This window comes from Neodiprion virginianus, chromosome 2 (genome assembly GCF_021901495.1).
Source record: "Neodiprion virginianus isolate iyNeoVirg1 chromosome 2, iyNeoVirg1.1, whole genome shotgun sequence".
NCBI classification, from domain to species: domain Eukaryota; kingdom Metazoa; phylum Arthropoda; class Insecta; order Hymenoptera; family Diprionidae; genus Neodiprion; species Neodiprion virginianus.
This window is the reverse complement of record NC_060878.1, coordinates 8,886,134-8,909,245: the sequence shown is the minus strand read 5'-3', so window position 1 is coordinate 8,909,245 and position 23,112 is coordinate 8,886,134. Positions and strand designations below refer to the sequence as shown.

Genomic DNA, 23,112 nt, shown 5'->3' with positions numbered 1-23,112 from the left:
TCGGTTCTCGGAGTTCCCTTCAAGGTGCAAGCAATTGGAAAACGCATCTGTACTGATTTTTTACAATTCTACAAATGCTCTCGCGTCAGATGATCAAAAAAAGTATATTTTTGCTGTATTCAATCACCCACGAAAGAAAGAATGATGAAACCAAGTAGCGAAGTTTTGTCATTCTTGTGAAAAAGTTCTTGTTTCTTAAAAGCGTGCGCATGGAGTGTTTTGAAATAATTGTGTCGTATTTTTTCCTTTTCGTTAGACGTTTTATGCAGTCGTATTTCACTGTTTCTTTTTTTGCTTGTTTTTTTTTTTACACATTATATGGAGATACAATTTCAATTGAATTCAACCTGTCAAATTGATTTCAATTTTCTTAGATCAAATTGAAAACAAAAACTCGCCAATTAATTTTTCACTCAACGAATTAATACTAACAATAAGATATAAAATGACAAAGAAAAAAAAAAAACTCATTCAATTCGTCGATTCTAACCGTATAAATACCCCGTCAATTTGCTGTACAATTCGATCACGCTTTCATATTCAAAAAGTAAAAATTTGTCTCTATTACACGATAAGGAAAAAGGAGAGGACAGCCGGCGGTCTGCAGGAGAAAAAGAGTTGAGCAGGATTCGATGTCCAGCCTGCAGGACGATTAATAAGAAGTTAATTCTTATTGTTTCCGCGTCGCATGAAAGGTGATGTAGCTGTATACACTACACGCATTTTTGCATCTATGTGTGTATATGTGTGGAAATGCGAGTGGCTGGTACGTGCTTAAAAATCGTAATTTCTCTTATTAACCGTCGGCCGCGCGAGAGGGATTCATCCATCCATCCATCCATCCATCCGTCCGTCCATCCATCCATTCGACCGTCCATTCGTCCATCCATCCGCTGCGGCGCCGATCGCGTACACACCAACAGACGTGTGCGTATACTGCCATGCTATATATCGCAAAACACGTTTTTTGCCCGCATAAATCAGTTAATTAAGAGGAAAAAAAAGGAACCGATCCTTGCCGCGGTTTCTAAGAGGCGATCCGAACGTGCAGAAGATCCGCCCGGTATCTCAGAAGGAGAGAGACGAGAGAGGCGTTTCGGATCTCCCCGGCATTCGAACCAGATTTCTCCGCTGCACCATTCGCAGTTTCTATATACAACGTACTGCACCACTGACTCCAGGCGCACCGGAATTTTTTACAAAAAACTAGACGGTGATAATGTTTCGCATCGATGCGATGTGGGGGAGCGTCTCTCGCGCATTCCTCTTATCCGCGGTGACTCTCTTCAACGAGACGGAACGCGAAATTTGTCGGCGTCCTGCACCAAGCGGTGTGTACCTTGTGCCGTCGAGTCCTATCGAGCCAGCGCGAAACTGCGGTGCGAAAAATTTCACATTTTACGGTAACTAGAAAAATTGAGTAAAACCGGTATCGTTGAAAAAACTGTTTGAATATCGTTTGGAATTACGAAAAACGAGGTACGCCTAACCATTTTGCGCTATCGTCGATCCTTTTTTGGTTATTGCAACGCTGAATCAGATTCTGAGGTTTGCTCTACTTTTTTGGTTGAACAAGGCTTCAACGTCGATTTATCGTTGCCCGAGCATTAAATTTTCCCAACAGTTGCAAGAAAATATAGCAACAGCGGTCGTAATGAGAAAGAATAGTAACGGATACTAGAAAACTAATTTTCATTTTCTACCTAGAACTATATTTTTCGATTGTGGTAAAAACTGGAAATAGTTCAAGACTGAGCGGTAACCGGAACGAAAAATTTCTCTCGGTGCACGACCCTGAAGACCCTCAAGATGTTAAGTATATTTTTCGAACTCGAGACACCTGGCAATTTCTCCACACACGTAGTTTCAAGACCGGCAGCTTCGTAAAAGACGTGCAACCTGGAGCAGCAGCAGCACAATTTTGCAGGCGGTATCTCGCGCCCTGCGGCGAGTGCATCAACCGAAATCCTGACGCGGAAGATCAAGTGGCAGGACCGCAGGACCAAGAGCCATAAGCCAACCTCGCTTTCGTTTTACGTATGCATAAGCGCGAGCATAACCGCTGGCGGAGAAACGGGAAGACGGGAAACACGGGTAGATGATATCGGGACCGCGGAGATGCACCTCCGGGCGCCGCGGCCCTTTGTCTTTGACTCTCCGCTCCTCGCGGCCTGACCCAAAGCCTGACCCCGCTTCTCATCCCCCCGTTTTTACCCCTCTCTCGTCTCGGCTCACCCTTTTTTCCTCCTCTAGCTTAGCGACGTGAGCGATGAGAAACTCGCCGTCGTGTCGATGGAAACTTCTCCTTTTGTTGCTTCTTTCTTTATTTGACGCTCACTTTTCTCCACGTTTTTGCTGCCATTTTCATACGCTTTATAGACTTTTCGATTTAGTTGTATTCAATGAACTATATTATACGTATTTTGTAGATCGATCTTTCAAATTTTTTAAACACAGTTGTTGGTTAGTATATGCAAATAAAATTGACGCTGCGGAGTATTCCAAGACATAAGTATTCCCATAACTTGACATTTTCTCTTGTATAAAAAGCATCTCGAAGTTCGTCGTGTTTGTCAGATTTTGAGTTCAATTTTATTTAGGAATACTGGACGAATGCTACATCCTCACATTTGTACAACTGTACTTTAAGCAAGTTAAACTAATTCAATTGTTAGTTATAATTAATAAATTATCTAGTAATAGTTTGGTCTGTTAATATATCTAACAATAAGATAGTTACTTTGATTTAACCTGTGTCGAATTTTTCCTACCAAATGCACAAAGGCAGAAGAATAATCGATTCGACTAAAAATCACTTTCCATTTTTAGTCGTTATATCGCTGCAACAACAGTGGACCACCATCAGATATTAAATTTATTTTGGAAAATTTATAATGCAATGTCGAGGGTAGCTATGATATTTTTCACCGTCAGTATTCTGAATATTAAAATTTCGCCGAGACGTAAGCGTCGGAGACTTTGCCGCGTGAATTTCTAATCGTTGAGAAAATTGAAAATTCAACGTGAAAGTATAAGTTAACAGGGCTGATTGAATTGCAGTTGGGGGATCACGGAAATTTACTTCCATATTTCTGCATGCGTGCGTTGCGCTACAGACGTCCGTCTGCGTGTGCGAGTCTAACGCCGATAAGTGGGGCAATTATTATTCATTATTTCATTAGAATATTTTAATGAAAACAGTTTAATTACAAAGGCACCACGTCGCTTCCTGCCCCTGGGTTCTCTGCCTCCGCTGGCCTCCACCACAGCCGGGAAGGCAGGCAAGGCAGGCAAGCCTAGACGCGGAGGCACTCACACGAGAACGAACTTATACCCGTAGCCCGCGGGAGAGCGTGCAACACGCATTCACTCCCGGTCCTTGACGTGTGCTTCGCCGGTGTGATTAGTAAGGTCGTTTTCCTAATTACTGGGTATAATAATAGGACTTGTTACTCCCCACACCGCCGCCTTACCCGATCCGCGAGTACGCGAGCGATCGTGCGGTTTCTCTCTTGTTACAGATTTACTCCTCGGTCTTTGCCCGATATTCGAAAGGAATTACTACGTCTGCGTGATCTTCGACGGTGGTATTTAATTACGAAAATCGCTTTGTTCGCTTCGTACCAACTCGATACGCGATATTATGACCCTGACAGCTTCAACGAAATCCGAAGCGCCGTGATAACTACGTAAATTTGGCTGAATCGCGATCAGCTGATTCTCTTTTCGCCGCCATATTGCTCAGTCACCTAATTTCGGTCTGCTTTTGTTTTTCGATCGTATAGATACGACATTACGCTCCTCGGTAGTTATTTTTGTTTATTAAGATCGTTCATCGTTGTACTTTCCACGAGTTACTAATCAAACGAGGTAAAATATGAGCCTAAAAGCCTGCACGAGGTTCGAATCGTCGTGATAACTGCGTATTTCTGGCTGACTCGCGATCAGCTGGTTTTGTTTTCGCCGCCCTATTGCTTAGCCGCCTAATTTCCGTCTGCTACTGTTTTTTGATCGTATAGGTACGACATTACGCTCCTCAGTAGTTATTCTTGTTTATAAACATCGTTCATCGTTGTACTTTCCACGAGTTACTAATCAAACAAGATAAAATATGAGCGAAAAGCTTGCACGAGGTTCGAATCGTCGTAATAACTGCGTATTTCTGGCTGCATCGCGATCAGCTGATACAGTTTTAAACGCGATATTGCTCAGCCGTCCACTTTTCTCCATTTCCCCGATATAGTTATACCTATAACGCACATGCACGCGGAGTGTTAATAAATTGAGTCTTCTTCCTCTTCCTCCTCTTCCTCATCGCCTCTGCATCTTCCACCTTCATTTCGCCGGGAAGCGTGGGCTATATGCTACCGGTGAAGATATTGCCGGTTGTAAATTATGGGGAAAATTTATCGCGTCAGTTAGTAATTACGCGTTGAATAAATATAGGCGCGTAATTCCAACGAGTCGTCCGCCAACCCTCCTCTTTCTACTACTTCTTGTCCTCCTGCTTCGGCTCGCGAATGCTCGCCAACTGGCAGGGACAGATTGGGATTAGCCGGTTCTCCAGCTTCCCCCATCCGCCGAATCCAAATCATTCCTTTATAATTGCTCTTAGAGTTCACACAGACTTATTTTCATCCCTCTATACATATTTCATTTTTCCTTGAGTTATTTATAGTCGTGTTAACCTGAAATTAAATAGACTATTTTCAGAGTTTGTGTTGTCATTTTTCTTTCGCCGCTTTTCGTCCGCACAAGCTGCAATGAAAGTATGACCATTCCTTAAGGTTTCCTCTGGTCGGTTTTGACTTTGACGTATATATCTCCGAATATTGAAGTCCACGTAACTCAAACGTGAAAAAAGGCTAAACAGCCCCATTCTAGACACAATTTTGAACAAAAACACTTCGAAACACCTTTATTTGCCGCAGGAATAAACAAATGGTATAAATTCTACCAATTTATAACTGCGATTTCGTAGAATCCACGCCATTTCTTTATTTCTGCATCTATGGAAAACGTGTTGGAGTTTTCTGTTCAGAGTTCCGGGCTGTTGAACCCTTTTTGATATTTGGAGATATATACATCGACTCCAGGATACCACCTTAAGGAGGAGTAGAATTGAGTTAAACCGTCCTCGGATTGAGGTGTTTGATTATAGGTGTACAGCGAGGATCTTCACGAACGTAGATTCGCATAGAAATGGACATAGAGTACGAGAATCGCAACGTCTAGATCTCGCTGGCTGGAATGTGGCGTGTTATACGAGCGCGGGGCTAAATCCGATGTTCGCTGCATACTTTGCGTGTGTAAAATATACCCATGTGCGTGATATACATATGTTATAGGTATGTAGGTATATACTGTAATGGGTGTGATGTACAAGGTGTAGTACGTACGTTTGGTATGTATACAACGCGGCCGCGGTAATTCCGAAGAAACGGTGGTTTGATATAGTGATTAAAATAATGATATCCACCCACTTACTACAGCGTTCCTGCACAACTGCACGTCGAGTATAATGAAAAGAGAATAATAATAAACTATAATATGTACGTAATTGAGTTGTTATTAAAAATTAACGCACGGTATGCAGTTATAGGAGAAGAAACCGCTCCTAGGAGGTGTGAAATTAAGAATCTGGTAAGTCCAGCTATTATCCAATTATAAATAATATACATTGTTTCTCTACTACCTTCTTTACACAGGTGTTCTCGTAAACGAAATTTTATTGCATTGTTTAATTGCTAACCGTTAGTTTTATAAGTTGCATTTGATCATGCGTTCACAGATTCACGTTTCAAATTTTCGAAATCAGCCAAAATCGCGAATAACTTGTATTATACTTGGATAGATTGATTCCTTGGGTTAAAATTTAAAAAAAAAATTACAATCAAAGGAACTTGCACGATTGAAATATTCTTTGAAATAACGAGGAGTCGATCAAGCTAGCTGAAATTATTCGGAATCGTCGCGAGTCAGTGGAAATCACATGATAGTGTTTAAGAAATTCCGTGGCAGAAGCATAGGAAATTACGGCAATTGTTACAAGTCTTGCGGTGAGCGTCAAATTTTTTTTTATTTATTATCATTCTACAGATTTCTAATATGTATGCACCTCGATTACTCGGAGCGCTCGAATCTAGTTATAAACGCTCGAATCTGATTGTAAATACCAGATTCTTACTAGATTCGAGCACTCCAATCACCCGCAGCGTTCAAATTTAGTAACAAACGCTAAAATCTACTTACGAATAATAGATTTTTCATAAATCTGAGCTCAGATTCGTTGAGATTTGAAATCACTACGGCAGCTTGGAAAACTTACGAAACAATGTGCGCGTTGTTATTCCACAGGTGCGTTCGAAGTATGTACTCCGATTACTCGGAGCGTTAGAATCTGGTTATAAATGTTAAAATCCGATTATCAATACCAGATTCTTACTATATTCAAGCACACGAATCACCCGCAGCCTTAAAATTTAGTAACAAACGCTAAAATCTACTTATAAATACTAGATTTGCGTAGGTATTCAAAAACACGCGACTATCGACCACAGAGAGCGAGTCGACTAGGGAGAGATTCGTCCGCTTGGCGTCGCTGCGATCGCTGCAGTATCCAAGATGGCGACGCCCAGCGAGCTGTCGCTCGAAGAGATTCGCAAGTATTTGCTCGACAACGGGGGAACGGCCCGTAACCACGACCTGGTCAAGCACTTCAAGAAGTTCCTGACGGACCCCGAGACGCGAGGTGAGTTTCTAGAAGCATCGCGCCGCCGAGTTTTGTTCACCGGCAACTGCGAGGCGATCCGTCAGGGAAAGACGAGCAGCGCAAACTCTCTAAACTCGCCTCGGATCCCCGAAACGTCTTGACAATTCGGTATTCTGCTTTCAGTCGAGGCCCGCAACAAGTTCAAAGAGTACGTCAACTCCCTGGCCACCATCAGGAACGAGGAGGTGAGTTATTCCCCGAGCCGTTTGCTACTTGACAGTTCCTCCCATGCCCTTCCTTCCTCCACCTCCCCCCCCCCCCCCCCCCTCCTCATCCACGCCTGCAGCGACTTGTTGCACGCGCGTTTCTCGCGCCGCGAGCGGCGTTGCCGCCTCTTGTTCTAACAGTCAGATTTTAAACCGCGTGATTCGAAACTAACGCGGATGAAATTTGTCTCGGATTGGTTTTCGGGGATTCGGTACAACCCATTTTTCAGATTATCATACCTACCAAGGTGCTTCTTATTTTCGTCATGTCGGAATTTCTTCGCCCCCCCCCCTTCCCCAAAAGTAATTAACAGATTTAGACAAAAATCTGGCTAAATCCCGGTATTTTTCCGATAACTCTAACGCGCCCCGTCAAGCAGTCCAATTTGGATACAGAAAATTGCATCCATTTGGAATTTTTTTTTAAGGAAATTGTTTATTACTTCAGAACTGTGTATGATAAAAAAAAATCCTTTCACCATTTCGTAGGAAATTTAATGCTCTTATCAGCGAAAGAATGAAGACAGTTCTTCGCTGATAACGTGATGAATGTTAGATTTACGAAAATTTTACAAGTGATCTTTTTTGTGCGTGTTAGAGTTATCGGAAAAATTCGGGGATTTAGGCAGATTTTTTTTTCTATATTCGTTGATTACTTTTGGGGAGTGGCGCGAAGAAATTTCGACTTGACCAAAATAAGAACCACCACACACCAAATCATTTTATTTTTCATTCGATGCGATAATAATTTAATAATAAATCGTACGGTCATCGTCATAGAAAGAAGGCATGTTGTTGGAAATTATTTGGAATGTTTTTTTTCATAGTACCCATAGTACCTAGTAGATATCGAAGAAGCATAGAAACAAACTTAATTATTACTGTGGAGATAGTATCACGATTTTGCGTCGATTTTCAAAGGTGTCGGAATTAAAATTTGTCCGAAACATAGACGTAGATACATAGAATTGAGTTCTAGTTATAGGATGTTTATGCACTGGAAAAGTGCCCGGGAGTTTACTATCATTTTGTCTTTCTGAAAAGCGCACTTTTTTTTTGTGAAATCTTAGTCGAAATAACCAATTCGGATAAAGGTTAAAGATTATTCTTTTTCTAGCCCATAAGCTGTACATAAATTTTCTCTAATATTTAACAGCAGTTTTGAATACTCGTTTTTTCCATTTTCGAATTATAAACTTTTACTTTGCTTGTTTTACTTCTATATCTTTAGGTAACACATATTTTTAACTTCAATTTATCGTAAAAACAGTAAACCTAAATCGGTTAAAACAGTATCGCGGTCGCTAAAAATATGAAATTATTCCCCCGATCTAGTTTCAGGAAAAATATCCGTATTACTTGAAAATTTTTTTTTTTTTTTATTTTAAAATTTATCGTTACACCAACATCAATAGTTACATAGCGATAGTTACAAAAAAGTCCAGTACGCGAATGATCACAACCAAAAGGAATACACAAGAACAGACGCTAGATTTTACGGTTACGATTACAAAATTGACTTTTACTTTGTACCCTTAACTGTATATTTAAGTAAACAATAAAAAGGGAAGTAAGGGAACTGTGAAGCGGAACTAGAAATTTCCCTCGGCTTATTCACAAGCAAACGAACTCGGCAACGATGTATATTATACGTACAACAGCGATTGGGTGGCATGTAGGTAAAATCACTCGACGCTCTACACTCGTAACGTTATACATAACATACGAACCGCACCTACTCGGCGTATCTCATGACTCACGCGACGTTACAAACGCTCGTTCTCGGCGCTTTGTACTCGGCGAGTTCTTTTACGCGGCAAACTTCACCGCGGACAAAGAATCGCGTGCGACAGCGTAATTCGCACCTTCAACCGAACACCTCGAACCGATCACTGATCAGATATCAAAAATACGGTACGATCAGCGACCCGCCTATCTCGTGAGGAAAATCGAGTAATACGCGTTGCGGAAAGCTGCAGATTCTCAGGACTACCATCTGAAGCAGGCTCATGGTAGTGGCCTCCATTGATTACGGCTAACGATACTACAATTCTTGATAATAACTGTAATATGCTTCTGCGTCTACTGGTTTCAATTATAACGAGACGTCGTTGAGTTTTTAACACTTTTGTTGGTTGAAAAGCTCCGTTGTGATCAAATGTTCCTTTCGTAGCACAAGCACTTGTGTACAAATACCAATGAGCACGATTTTTTTCTCACAGCGGTGTGCGGTTGAAATTGCGAATTTGAGAGGCTCAAAAAGGGCAAAATACCGAAAGGGCGTAACTCCGACAAGTCAAAATTTCGAGAGTGCGAAAATGAGATAATTTAAAAATCTGGAACGGCGAAATGCCGAACTTTTTTTGTTTTGGATTATCGATATTTGTTCTTTGGGAATCCTGGTAATTCTGATTTTTCCCACCGACTCGTTGAGTAAACTAAGCTGTGTCGATGTATTCTGATTTTCCGAATTTTAATCTATCGAAACTTTATTTAACGGAATCTTGCATTTCGGAACTTTTAGCCGTCAGCTTCCGACCATTCGAAACTTTGTTGTTTCTTCAAAATTTCATTTCCTCACTTCGCATTTCGCCACCAAATAATTCGGAATTAGGCGATTTCGTAACTTCGGCCCCGCCCCCTCATACCACAAAAGGATTTAAAAAAAGTAACACTTGTGGTTTATAAAATAATCAATTTCAATACCGCACATCTTTTCGTTATTCATCCGACGATCGTTCGGGCACAAATGAAAAAAAGAACCAAAAAAAGAAAATTAATAAAAAAAAAACAAAAAAAAAACACATACATCGGAACACGCTTTTTCTGCCGCAGGGTGAAAAGTACCTAGTCCTGAAAAAAAAGTACCGACATGCTCCGCTCTCGACTTCGACGTCGTCCTCGTCCCTGACCGAATCTGGGCTTCCGATTCCAAGCAGTCCTTCGACGCCTCTTTCGCCTCTTCGCGAGCCGCCTCCTTACAGACCGCCGCCACCGGCCGCAGCGAGTCCTTCTTCAGGATCGGTGGATCCTCGGGATCGGCAGGATCTGGGAGGAGATGATGGATCGGGAAAAGTCGACGAGGAAAATCAGTCCGTGTCCTCGCCGCCGATTCCTCCGCGTCGTAAGAGTCAGGACAAGCTTCGAATCGAAAACAACAACAAGGAGAACGTCCTGCCGGAAGGCGAGAAAATCGTCGACGATGAAACCGCCGCAGGGGTGAGTCATTTTTCGTATTTTATGTCTCGCGATTTCTTACTTTTCATCACCTATTGGTGATGCAAGACAAGTATTGGTTTCGGTCGACGATCACTTTTGCTAATTTCAACGAATTTCCACGATTTCGAACCTCTGGAATCCGAAAAACACGTTTTTCAGAAAATATTGCGCGATGAGTTCGAAAATGGTTGAATGAAAAAATTTGAAACTTGCAGTATTTTACAGTCAAATAATGAGCAACAAAAATTTCCATATCCCGTTTAATTTCAACTTCTCGTTCCACCGGAAATTAATCAATTTTCAAATGTTTTATCGACAAACATATACTTTTTCCACCTCGTTACTTTTTCTGAATAAACGATTATACTTTCCCCAGTTTATAAATTAATTTTTTATAAAAATGTAGGATTTTTTTTTTTTTTTCAGAAATTTATTTCACTGCTTTTTCTCTCGACACTTTTTCATTTGATTGCCAAGTTTAGACTTTTCACTCGGCCGTTTTCGGGATCATCGCCAAAATTTGTCGCAAGGATCGACAGACGGTGATGAAAAGTATCGTGAAAAAACTGTTTTCCCCGCTTGTTTATTCCTGCGTTCATCTGGTTTCTGATTGCATTTTTTTTTTTTTTTTGTTTTTTGTCTATCTCGCTTCGCTTTCGTCTCTGTTCATTCAAAGTTTAATGCGGCTGCATGCGCGCCGATCGATCCGTTTGTACGTGCTTCTGTTGGGATATATTTTATTTTCTTTTGTTTTAATTTTTTTTTTTTTTTTTTCATCTTTTCCTCGACGAGGGGTGGAAAAAGATACGCTGTGGAATATATGCCTGGGTCACGAATTCCACTTTCCGTCATAATACACCCTTCACTGCTCCATTGTATTTGTACAATGTACATATTTATCACACATATATACCTGCAGTATCGTACGTGTCGGATTTTCATTTGACTTCCAAAATCTCTTGGATATTTTGAGTACGTTTTGAGACGACGTGTTAACATTGCGAAATAGTATATGTATATAATATTTGGAATCAAGAATAGAGCGACGATTCATCGTTTGTGTGCAAATTTTGAATTATTTTGCGAATTCAAGACGTTGGGTGAAGAGCTTCGGGTGAAAGTGCTCTGAGTCTTCTTTTTTTTACACCCACAAATACACGAGAAAAGCGTAAAAATCATCATTTAGCAGTGATTATTGTTTACTGCTTCTGAGAAATAATATGCGATGTAAAATACTTTTTTTTAAAATTTCTCTTCGTCTTCTAAACCGTATTAGATGCGCAATATTAGTACTGTAGTGCTTGTGTCCTTTGTTTCAATATCTTACGTAGATAGTCCTGCCACAGCTTTAATGTGTACAATGCATGCGAAAGCGCCTAATTCCGAATTGTTTGGTGGCGAAGCTTGAAGTAAATAAATCAAACTTTTAAAAAACAACAAAGTTTCGAATGGTTAGAATCTGGCGTCTCAAAGTTCCGAAAATCCAAGTTCCGACAGAGCAAAATTCCAAAACATCAAATTTCTACGGAGTAAACTTCCGAAAATTAAAATATATTTACACAGCGTAGCTTACTCAACGAGAGTGGGTGTAACAAATCAGAAAAACCGAAAATCGTTATGACCAGGATTCCGAAAATAAAAATATCCAACGTCCAGAGCAAAGACGGATCAAAGTGGTGAAATTTCACCGAGTCCGAAATTTACGGAACTGAAAATATTCGATCATTCGAAAGTTTGACGTTTTAGATTTTTACATTTTCTTATTTTCAGCACTTTGTCCTTTCGGAACTTTGAGCGTCGGGTTTCGGACCAATCGAAACACCGAAGTTTGATTTCTTTACTTTAAGTTTTGCCACCAAAAAATTCAGAATTTCAACCCCGTTTCACCGGTCTGAACCGATTTTGAAACTTGATACTTTCGCTTTTTTCCTTCATGAGAGTGGATGCGATCGCCTTGTTTTCACCGCCGAAATACATAAAACACCTTTTGCAAATGAAACCGTAAGTCTGAAAATTGATTGAAACTCAGGAGGACGGTGGTCCCGCTTCTTCGACAGCCTCGGCTGAACAGCTGAGCGTCCGCGAACGAATGCAGCGATTCAACAGGATGGCTAGCGAGACCGATATTCAGGGCCCAGTCAATGGCTCGACCACACCAAATAAGAAACGCTCCGACAAGGTAATTATTTTCAACCATATTTATTGTCCTGCAAGGAGGAATTTCGTAACTGCAGCGAAATAAAAGGATGTGAATTTTTTTACTCTTACACGAGCACTACAGTTTTATTTATCGATTTTCGAATAAGTTCGGTCTCACGTTCATGGTTCCGAGCTGTTGAAAGAAAAGAAACTAAAAAAAAAGAAATGAAAGTTATATTTTTATTTTTATTTTTTTCTCATTCAGAGTTTATCTAATTTCACCAGACAATAATAAAATTTTGATAATTATCCTACGAATAATTTTTGTTACACGTATCATTGAAGATCATACATCCGTATGTTAATATTCTCGAAAACCGTTACGTAAGCTAAAAAATAACGTCGAAAAATATTACATGCAGTCATTATTTTTATGTTTGTTCAATTGACGTATTTGGGCAAAATTTGAAATATCCTAGAAGAAGAAAAAATTTCCATGGGTCGAAATAACTATGAGAAAAATTAAAAAAAAAAAAAAAATCAAACCGGAAGCTTGTTTTGCATGCCGATTAAGCGGACGAAAGAAATATTTTAACAATGCATAATCTGCCTGTATGAGAAGCGGCCGATACGTGATCAGGATTTGGTCGGCTAAACGCGAAGATCAGACGATTTCATTCGGTTGCGTTTGTGATAATCGAGAAAATAAAATATCAAGATAGAAGAAAATGGAAAAAAGGTAAATCAGGATGCAACGAGAGAGTTTCAGAATTGACAAATTGCCGGTGCTGTGTTTATAATTTTACATTCTTCCGCCGCGGCGAAGAATCTGTTTCTCCTTTTTTTTTTTTTTGTTTTTTTTTTGTTTTTATTACAGTCGTTCAAATATTAGTTAATGATACAGAATATCATAGTCATTTAAATACACTCGTGACTATTTTATCTTTACAAATGTACTGCGAAAAGAATTTGAAGATTTTAAATGCTGCGGAAAATTGAAATTTCGGTAACTGTGTGACTCATTTTTGGACTTTTGTATTAACCAGTTATTTACTTATTTATTTATTTATTGAATTTTCCTACCGTTTTTATTTTATTTTTTTTTTTCCCCCTTCTAGTTATCTTTGGGCAGGTTTTTATCCTTCACTTTTACAGCTCAAATAATCAAATATATATGCATTTATTATAAATTATGCATATGTATAATATGGAGAGATATATTCTATATACCGTCTCGTCTAGTTAAAATCAGTTCCCACGGTCTGCGTATACGTTCCGCTTAATTATTTACCGGTCGCTTGTTTATTTTATTATTTCTACATGTATTTACAATCGTATGCTTGATCAAACGTGTAAGTATTCCGCGTTTGAATTTCTCTTGTTTTTCCTCACACATTATATACATGCACATGTATGTAGTTAAAACTGGAAATAATAAGCTTTTCAAATAGATTTTGGTTATAAAATTTTCACAATTTTGTAAACAACTTTGCAACACCGTTGACGCGAGGCATTTTCTTCAATTACGCTCATTTTTCCCGTCGTAACAAAATTTCCAGAGATAACAAGCATTCGGTCGATACAAAATCGAAATGAGAAAGTTCCAATTGTTTTTTTTTTTTTTCTATATTATTATTTATATTCTTTCGCTTTAAAAAAAATCAAAAATTATAAAAATATATGAAAATTAGTACGTATTGTTGAAAGAAGAAAATCCTCGTATATTCTTTTCAATTTGTGAGGGAAATTTGGACCCACGTTGTTTAGTTTTTTATTGTCTGTATATGCCAACGTGTAACCGGGAATCGGTTATAATTAGTCAGCCCGAGGGACCAAAGGATGCGACTTTTGTAAACTCCGGACATCCTCTCTTTCTCTTAAACGTGTGCAGCCTCTGATCCTCCCGGACAGCAGAGATCGCAGTGTTTCACTGTTAATTTTAGTGGACGTAATTTATATGCGCGATGCACTCTCACCCCTGAACCCCCGGCTCTCCGTCTTCTCGCGTCTTCTCCTAGACGCGCTCCCCTGCATAATTGATCGTCCCACAACCGGCGGATACATCTTTGATTATACCGGTAGCTCTGTCGCGTGCCGTCTGCCTTATTACAATAATACCTGTCCGCTTACTAAGAATCGATTAATTGCATCGTAGCCGAACTACGTGCGGATACGATTCATCGGCACGGGGCGGGGTTGATATTACGAATCGGAAGAGTGCCGAAAGCGCCAAATTCCCAATTTTTCACTGGCTGAACTTGAAATAAAGAAATCATAGCTTCGAACAGATCGAAACCCGACGCTCAAAGTTCCGACAATGCGAAAATTGTGTAAAAATTTGAAAACTCGAAGATTTTCAGTTCGTTGAATTTCTGATTTGGTGAAAATCGCCACTTTGATCTTTATAACGTTTTGAATTTTCGATATTTTTATTTTCCGAATCCTGGTCATTGTGATTTTTCATTTTTTCTTTTACGCCCATTCGTCGAGTAAACTACACTGTGTAAATATATTTAGGTACTCTATCGAAACTTTACTTTTCGGAATATTGCATTTCGGAACTTTGAGCCATCGGCTTTCCGATCGTTAGAAACTTTGTTGTTTTTCGTGAAAGTTAAATTTTTTTACTTCAAGTTTCACCACCAAATAATTCGGAATTACGCGCTTTCGAAATTTGAACTCCACTCATCGGTACGGGAGAGAAAAAAAAATACTTGTGTGATTCCTTTTCTTCAGATGTTCGAAATTTTAGACTAGGTATAACAGACTCACTTTTTCCTCTGTTTCTTTTTTCGTTGTATTTCTTTTTATTTTCTAAATTCGCATAAAACTATTTCACATGCATTTTCGTTTCAATTCAGAATTGATTTCCGAGGCCTTCCGTTATTTCGATTCGTAAAATACGCATAATTATTGTATAATAATTCTAGTCAATCAAAACCATCGAATTAATCGATCAATCGGAAGAACGATTCATCCGAATTAATTTCTACTATCCAGAAACACGATTTGTCTACAATTCGATGGCTGAATTGACCGATCAGTTGTGGGAAAAAAACAACAATCTACATTCCAAATCTACGATTATTCGATCAATTGAACAAACAAGTTACTCGATACTCAGGGTTAATCGATTAATCGCACGGCTCTGCAAGTTGAAATTACGTATAATATTGTACCAATTGTGTGTTCTATTTTTTTTTCAATCATTATACTATACTAGTCGAAAAAAGTTTCGGAAATAAGCCAACCATGGCTATCGTCGATACCTTAACTTCCTTGGGGTTCTTTTTCTTTCCTTTTTTTTTCTTCTCGTGTGGTTCCAAGTTTTTTTTTGTTTTTTTTTTGTTTTTTTTTCCCATTTTTCGTAATTAATTTCTTCGAGGAAGCAGCACCTGCGACTGCGGCTTTTCAGAACAAGGTTCGTGACGAACAATGACCGGTATTACAAACCCTGTTACAACTTATACGCCACCTTCTTTCTTCACCTGTAATGCGATAATTCCCAGGCAACTTACGGCGCTCCGACGACTCTCTCGATCGTAACTCTTATGGTAATCGGTATATCTGGTGTATATATATATATATATACGCATATATGGGGAAAAAACTGCGGGTGGTTTTACTCGACGAATTTATACGTAGATCCGGTCCGCACTCTTTTACACGTGTGGTCTCTCCTTTATATCGACGCCGACGATTTCCGGTATGGCTCTGCGAGAATTTTATTTTTTTTGTTTTGCTAACACATGTCGTGTATTTTTTTTTCCGTCTATTGCTTGTACAGAATTTTATTCTCTTACAATTTACTCAACTCACCATGTCGGACTTGTTTTAAATCGTTTTTCTTGAAAATTTGAAAGAATCGGTCGGAACTGCAATTCAATTTGCAACACTGTGATTAACTTTTAAATTATGTCACCGATTTGCGAAAATTGCAATTTCAATGAGTGAGAATTGAAACAAACGTGTCAAAATTAATTCTGAAATTTAATATCCCTTGAGCTTATCAGTTGATTTTTTAATGTAAAATTCATCCGGATAACGAATGGTATCATTTGATTGTCGATCATCTCTGGATTTCAAATCAAGTACCAAATTTTGAGCTCCGCGATACCGGGATAGCGGCATGGATTTGTTTCAAACTCATATTTGCGGGGAAAAAAAAATAAAAAATATCGGACGGAAGTAGCTTTTTGATTAAAGAAACATCAAGTTCTAACGTTATTTGAATCTAAAATTCTACGAACATACCGAACAGGTAATTAACAAAAAAAAAAAAGAAAGAAAAATACTCGTTTGATGCGAAATTTCATCTGAATTGAGAAAGTCCTGAATTGAAAATTCCTAATATCATCACTTGTGTCACAGACAATAATTTGTACCATATTTATTTTTTGTAATTTTGCACTCGACATCTTTCGCAAAAACGAGCGTGTCGATATAAAAAAATTACAAAAATCCTCTAAAAAAACGCATCAGTTTTGTCCATTCGGAACTTTGAGCCTTTTTTTAAACTTCGATTTTTCGTCAAAGTTCGACTTGTTCACATCGAGCTTAGGCGTTTAAAAATTGGAAACTTTTCAAATTGAAAATATCAACCCCGCCCTACGACGAATTCGCGACCTCGTCTTGAGGGAGAAACGAACCTCCGGACAAGGACACGAGGCTCGGATTACGTATCGAGTGGAGGCGTGTGGGAAACTTGGTTCGACAAGGCCTGTAGGTGTGTTGTAAAATGACAAGTAACAGCACCCTTCAGCGTCCCGTAACCCACGGGTTATCCATAACCTCGGGAAATCCGTCACCTCAGTTCCCGTTTCCCTGAATATTTTCGCAGCCGTTCCCATCGGCGCTCCCGGGGTCGGTAAGGTCGTAGGACCGGGAGGCGGGAGGACCTTCTAATTAGGATCACGCGTGTTCGCCTCGAGTTGTCTTGTCGGGCGGTTCCAGCAGCTCCCTGAGTTCGCCGTGCGGAACTTGGAATTCAGCATAGTTCCGCATACATTAGGGAGGCGAATACTTGGGGGTAGTTTGCCTGCCGGCTGAGGGTGTAAACCGCGCAAAGTAATCTTACAGAATGTATATGCAAAGAGGGTTAAGCAGACGACGCACAGCTTGCGCGATCTGCACCCGGACCCAACTTCCTTCGATGTGCCGGGTTCAAGGACTAAGGTCCCTGTCGCTATCGACCTTAGGCCTAACCGTGTCGTTCACCTTCCCGATATTCCCTGTGTGCGGAAGGAGGAAGGTCCTTGTTACCGATCCTCGACCTCCGACCACTCCGATTCTGCAGCCCCTTCGGATCATTCGTCGATGCGAAACTTTCCTTCGATGATTCTCATCGATCTTTTTTCCCTCTCGTAAGTACGATTCTGACAAGGCTGGTAGTCGGTCACTCTTGGCACTATTATTTGTTTTTTTTTTTTAAACGCAGTCACTTTCCACTAATTTGAAAATTTCGTTACTTACATTGAGAAAAGATTCATTTGTCACAGTAACTAGTAAACTTCAGTAAAACAGGTATCGTTAAAAAACTGTTTGAATATTGTTGTGATTACGAAAAACGAGGTACGCGTAACCATTTTGCGCTATCGTCGATCCTCTTTTTGTTATTGCAACGCAAAATCAGTTTATGAGGTTTGCGCTACTTTTTTAGTTAAACAAGGCTTTAAGGTCAAGTTATTGTTGCACGAGCATTAAATTTTCGCAACAGTTGCAAGAAAATATAGCAACAGTGATCGTAATGAGAAAGAATAGTAACGGAATTTCCGGTAACGGCTAGAAAACTAATTTTCGTTTTCTACCTAGAACTGTATTTTTCGATTGTGGTAAAAAATGAAAATAGTCAAGGACTGAGCGGTAATTGAACTGAAAATTTCTCTCAGTACAAGTCACTTTTTCGGACGTACCTAATTGAGTTTCGTGCAGAAAAAATTTGGTTGCACAGTTTTGTTTATCCACGCAGTATCCGCTAGACAAGATTTTGTTTGTTGAGTGTTTTTAAATCGAAGGAATAATACTTTTCCGAACCCCTCTACACGTGTACATGTTTCACCTAAATTATAAGCTTTCGGGTTCGCTAATTACGAATCCGAAATCGGATTTTAAAAATTCTATATGGCGGACGAAAATTTCTAACTTGATTGAATTTTAAAAATTTAATTTCAGATTCGTAATCAGCGACCCCAAAATCACCTGATCAGAGTTTTTTCTTTGGATTCGATCGAATTTGAAATTTTCGTCCGCCACATTGGATTCGCCATCACGAATTTTTGAAATCCTGTTTCATATTCGTAAACATTTTTTTTCCAACAACAACAGTTCACGTTATATCGCAATAATTACTCTCGAGTATTGAAAACCTGTTAATATACGATGAGAAATAGCAAAAAACCGCAAAGAAATATGCTTTCAAAGTTTTCTAAACATGCAAAAAATGGATGTAAAATAGATGGTAACAATACTTAGCAACACGACTTGAAGGGTTAATCATGTTCAATAATTACCTCGCGTATATCATCCATTCGCCGAGAATTGACTAATCGCGTTTCAATGTGCGGATAACCGATATCCCTCTGTTATAGGATAACTTTTACCTTATCTCTTAATCTAAATCTAGTTTTGTTGTTGTCGAATCGGCAATTAGTCTTTCCCATTATGCGAGGGGGGTTTGGCTGCCCCTATAATGTACGAAGGTGTACGCCGTGTGTACACGTACATCGCTCCTGTTTATTCAAGAAATATTTCGGTCATTAATCAGGACCCGCGTGCTCCAGGTTTTACCCGCCTCGTGCCAACCTCTGCCTCGAGAGCAGGTGAACTCCCTAATAGCGTCGAGAGAGAGAGAGAGAGAGAGAGGGGCGAGGGGGGGGGGGGAGCTTTTGCTCCAACCTCTTTATACTCGTAGTTTTTTGAGCGAAGAAAAGTAAATATGTATTCAACTTTTCTCCTAATATTTTTACGGCGTAAATTATCGTGTTGCAGTGATTCTTAGAAACACTCATTATCAAAAAAATAAAAAAAAGAAGGGAATTGTTTTTAAATTCGTAATTACCGAGATGAGAAATTATTCGTTTACCCTGATTTGCTTTGTGCTATTTAAATGATTTAATTTGTTCAAGTAAGGCGCACTGAAATCCAATCTTGAAAAATGTAGCTAATAAATTTACTTGGATCAAGGCATTGGTTGGCATTGGCAAACAAATTGTTCCGATGTTTACCTGATGAAAAAGTCGAACACTTGGATCTAATTTATGCCACAAAGTTCGCTAAACTTGTCACAAAAGTTTTTCAATCCGTTATCCGGATACAAAGTGAAATATAAAAATAAGGGAAAAAATGGAGTATTTGCAAATTGCCAAATGGCACGAAGTAAGTGCTGGCAGCTCGCGTACCGCGTAAAATGGTTGAAATTAAAATAAGAAAACTGGGTGCCAGTCATTCGGTCGTTAAATGCTCTTATTTTCGCTCTTTTGGGTTTTAAGTTTGTACATATGAGTATTTATATATACGTTACAGAATATATGTTATGTTATTTACCCGTAGCTGAGTTCGCAGGATGCGCGGCATTTCTCGCTTCTCATTATGCAAGATCATTTCCAAGGCGCGAGTGTAACAAGCTCGAGGTGTGTTATTATCATTTAAATTGGTGTCGTTACCAGCTCGTTTGAAACTCCTTCTTTTTTACCCCGGATCCTGACGCCCGTGTCCCGCGGTCTTTACTCTTTTCTTGCGCTTCTGCACCCTAGAATTTTGCAACTCAATTGAATTCTGAAAATGTTAGCAAATTAATCTGGTTTAAGGGCGCGGGGGGGGGGGGGGGGGGGGGCAGCTTCGACGGTCTATAATCATATCTATTTATGTAATATGACGCCTGTGACGTGTAATTCCATCTCATACATAAATAATAAATTGACGTTAAAGCCTTATTTAACTAAAAAAAAAAAGTAGAGTAAACCTCAGAAACTGATTTTGCGTTGCAATAACCAAAAAAGAATCGACAATAGCGCAAAAATGTTTACGCGTACGTCGTTTTTCGTAATCCCAAAAATATTGAAACAGTTTTTGTAACGATACCTGTTTTACGGAATTTTTCTAGTTAATATGCCAAATGAAATTTGTCTCAGTGTATATTTCTCGAATGGTTATTGGAAAAATCCTCATTTGAGGCTGGAATACTCAGAAAACCCCAAAAACCGTACGAACCCTGACTTGTTAGTCAACAAATTGAGAGTAGTCTAGGATTTTGAGCAAGTGAGGATAGAAAGAGAAAAAGGAAAGAGAAAGAGTGAGAGAGAGAGGGGGGGGGAGGGAAAGGGTGGGAAAAAAGGAGGTTGCGGTGGGTGCGCGAGGCGTGCGGCTCTATTACCGGGGTAAATATTCCCGAGGCTTGTCCACGGGAGTCTGAAAGGTTTCCCGCGGTGCGAGATAAGCCATCAACGCGTATACGGAGAGCCAACGGAGGACGGGCGGGGCCCGTTCTCTTCTTCTGGGTCAGGCGGCGCGTTCCGCAGCTCGTAGCGGCCCCGTTTCGACTCGTCTTCGAGGTTCCACGGTGGTCCGGTCGTGGGACCGCGACCTCCGGGGTGTCTGGCTGTCAGGGAAATGTGGAAAACCGGGAATCGTCAGGGAATTTGCAGGCGTCCTGGAAGTTTTTGTATTTTCTTCATCGCCGGCGTACGATTTTTTTGAACGCAGAAAACTACTCTTCGTTGGACAGTTGACCACTTGAACCTAATCGGTCGCTCTGGGTGAATTTCATCCGGAACATTTTTCAAACTCTTCGTTAAGGCTGTTATTGTTTGTCGTGGAAATGGGCCTCGTGGCGCCATTCTTCGTGCTAAATAAAGGCCCTTTTTCGACATTTTGACACTTTTTTTTTTAACTTTACCGATGTTTTACAATATTTAAAGAATCTCTTTTGGTTAGGAAAACTGAGAGAGAATCTTCTGCGATCTTTACGTAATACCTAGATATTTTTTGTTAGATTTTTAGTATTCATTTTTGAATCACAAAAATGTGTGCAAAAGCTCTCGGCGTTGCGCGTAAATGACGATAACCAACGATGGTTCTGTTCAAGGCTTTGCGTTTCTATTTTAGGCATTTCTGTATTGTACACTAGATTGAGATTCGTCTTGATCCAGCAGTGCTTACAAATCATCGAATTTCAGCTCGTAGGGTCTTCCAGAACGTGGTTTGTCAGACAGATCGAGATTATCACTTGAAAATTTTGAAAACCACTCTCGACACGTACTTTCACTCACGGCAGATTCTCCGCATGCAGAACAAATTAGTCTTTTTGCTTCCGCGGCTGTTTTACCGAGATTAAATATTGCGACAACATGCAACTGCGAATCTGCACTTTATCGATTTCCATTTTTTGCACAAACTTTCACGATTAGAACAACCTATTTTCGGTCTAGATCGGTCAGTTTCGTACCACGTGCAATACAGAAATGCTTGAGACAGGAGAGCAAAGTCTCGAGCAGAATCAACGTTAGGTATCGTCATCCGCGTGCAACGTCGAGACTTTTTGCACACCCCTAATAACGCGGAGAGATGTAGTTCAGAATGGAAAAAGAGAAATAGAGAAAACGAGAAAATCTGAACACTTTGTTCGTGTTCCGCAAATGCGGTAGAAAAATGCAATTTATTCCCGACTCGGTCATAAAGTTAACATTTTTCAGTTAAATCGGTCCCAATTTTCAAATAAACATCGCGGCCAGAGTTGAGTCGGAAATAAAGTCTTATACGTAAGACAGGAATAAAAATCGACTTTATTCCCTTGTTACATAATGTACTATTTTTAACACAGATGAGGGGAAAAAAGTAAAGAAGGAATAATCTGCCGTAATCGTCCCGCTTTTCAGGTAAACAAAATTGAACATTACGGTCGAGCCGGGAATGAAAACTACAAAATATTGAAAATCGCATCGAAACTCGACCAATTGCTTCAGAATTATTTCTTCGGGCGATAATGTCGAGCCAACGTGTCAATACAACCGGTGACACGGTCCCATAAATAAAATTGACACTCGGGCCGTAAAGTCAGACACAGACCTGTCAATTGCGTCTGTCGGGTCGCGACTCGAGACATCCTTTACACGACATTAGCCACAGATGACCAGAAGATAGTATCTCTCGTTGTGAAAAGAGGAGGCGGGGGTCTTTGGTGGAATCGCAGGAGCGCGCTGGGGGTGAAAAAAAAAAATTAAAAGAAATAAAAATAAAAATAAGACGGACGCGGGGAGGGAGGGGGGATGTTGTATTTTTTAGTCGAAGGAAAAGGGGGGCGTGGATATATCTCTCGTTAGTATAACCAAAAAGCCGGCTAGAGCGGAGTGATTGAGCGATGGCATTCCTTCGAGCTGGGGACTGCCGGCGGTATATGCGGGGGACCAAAATATGCCCAAGTCACGCGAGTAACGATCAACGAACTAACTGCAAGGCGAACCAACCTCGATACGTCTGCTTTTTCTCTCCGCGGGTGTCGGTCTCTAATTTTCTTTTTCTAATTCTCGGTCACATACTTGTGTGTGATAATATAGAGAGATATGGAGCAATGTAAATGAGTGAAAAATCAAAACTGAGCGCCATATTGCACGTAACGTGGAACGTTCGTCTTTTCGCACAAACAAACTTTTTAGGGGGTGGAACGGCGGAAATTAGCAAATTATATATACAAATTTTTTTTTTCATATACACATGTATTTTCAGATTTTCCCCTCTTCGAAACCAATCCTATTTTTTTTTCTCCTATTTCGTGCGAATTTT

General features: G+C 39.9%; 1 protein-coding gene across 4 annotated transcripts in view; it reads left to right on the top strand.

The window, feature by feature from the left end:
• Positions 1 to 926: 926 nt before the first annotated feature.
• Positions 927 to 23,112, top strand: part of LOC124298792 (ankyrin repeat domain-containing protein SOWAHB) — a 147,915-nt gene continuing 125,729 nt past the window's right edge. For 3 of the 4 annotated variants that reach the window (XR_006906884.1, XR_006906883.1, XM_046751288.1), the window contains exons 1-6: positions 927 to 931; positions 6,053 to 6,059; positions 6,625 to 6,751; positions 6,896 to 6,957; positions 9,814 to 10,197; positions 12,227 to 12,376. Coding sequence is in view for 2 of the 4 variants with exons in the window: in XM_046751288.1 (XP_046607244.1) it covers positions 6,625 to 6,751; positions 6,896 to 6,957; positions 9,814 to 10,197; positions 12,227 to 12,376 (723 nt within the window). In the remaining 2 variants the exon portion in view is untranslated. The remainder of the gene's footprint in view (positions 932 to 6,052; positions 6,060 to 6,624; positions 6,752 to 6,895; positions 6,958 to 9,813; positions 10,198 to 12,226; positions 12,377 to 23,112) is intronic. The other variant, XM_046751289.1, reaches the window with a different exon arrangement.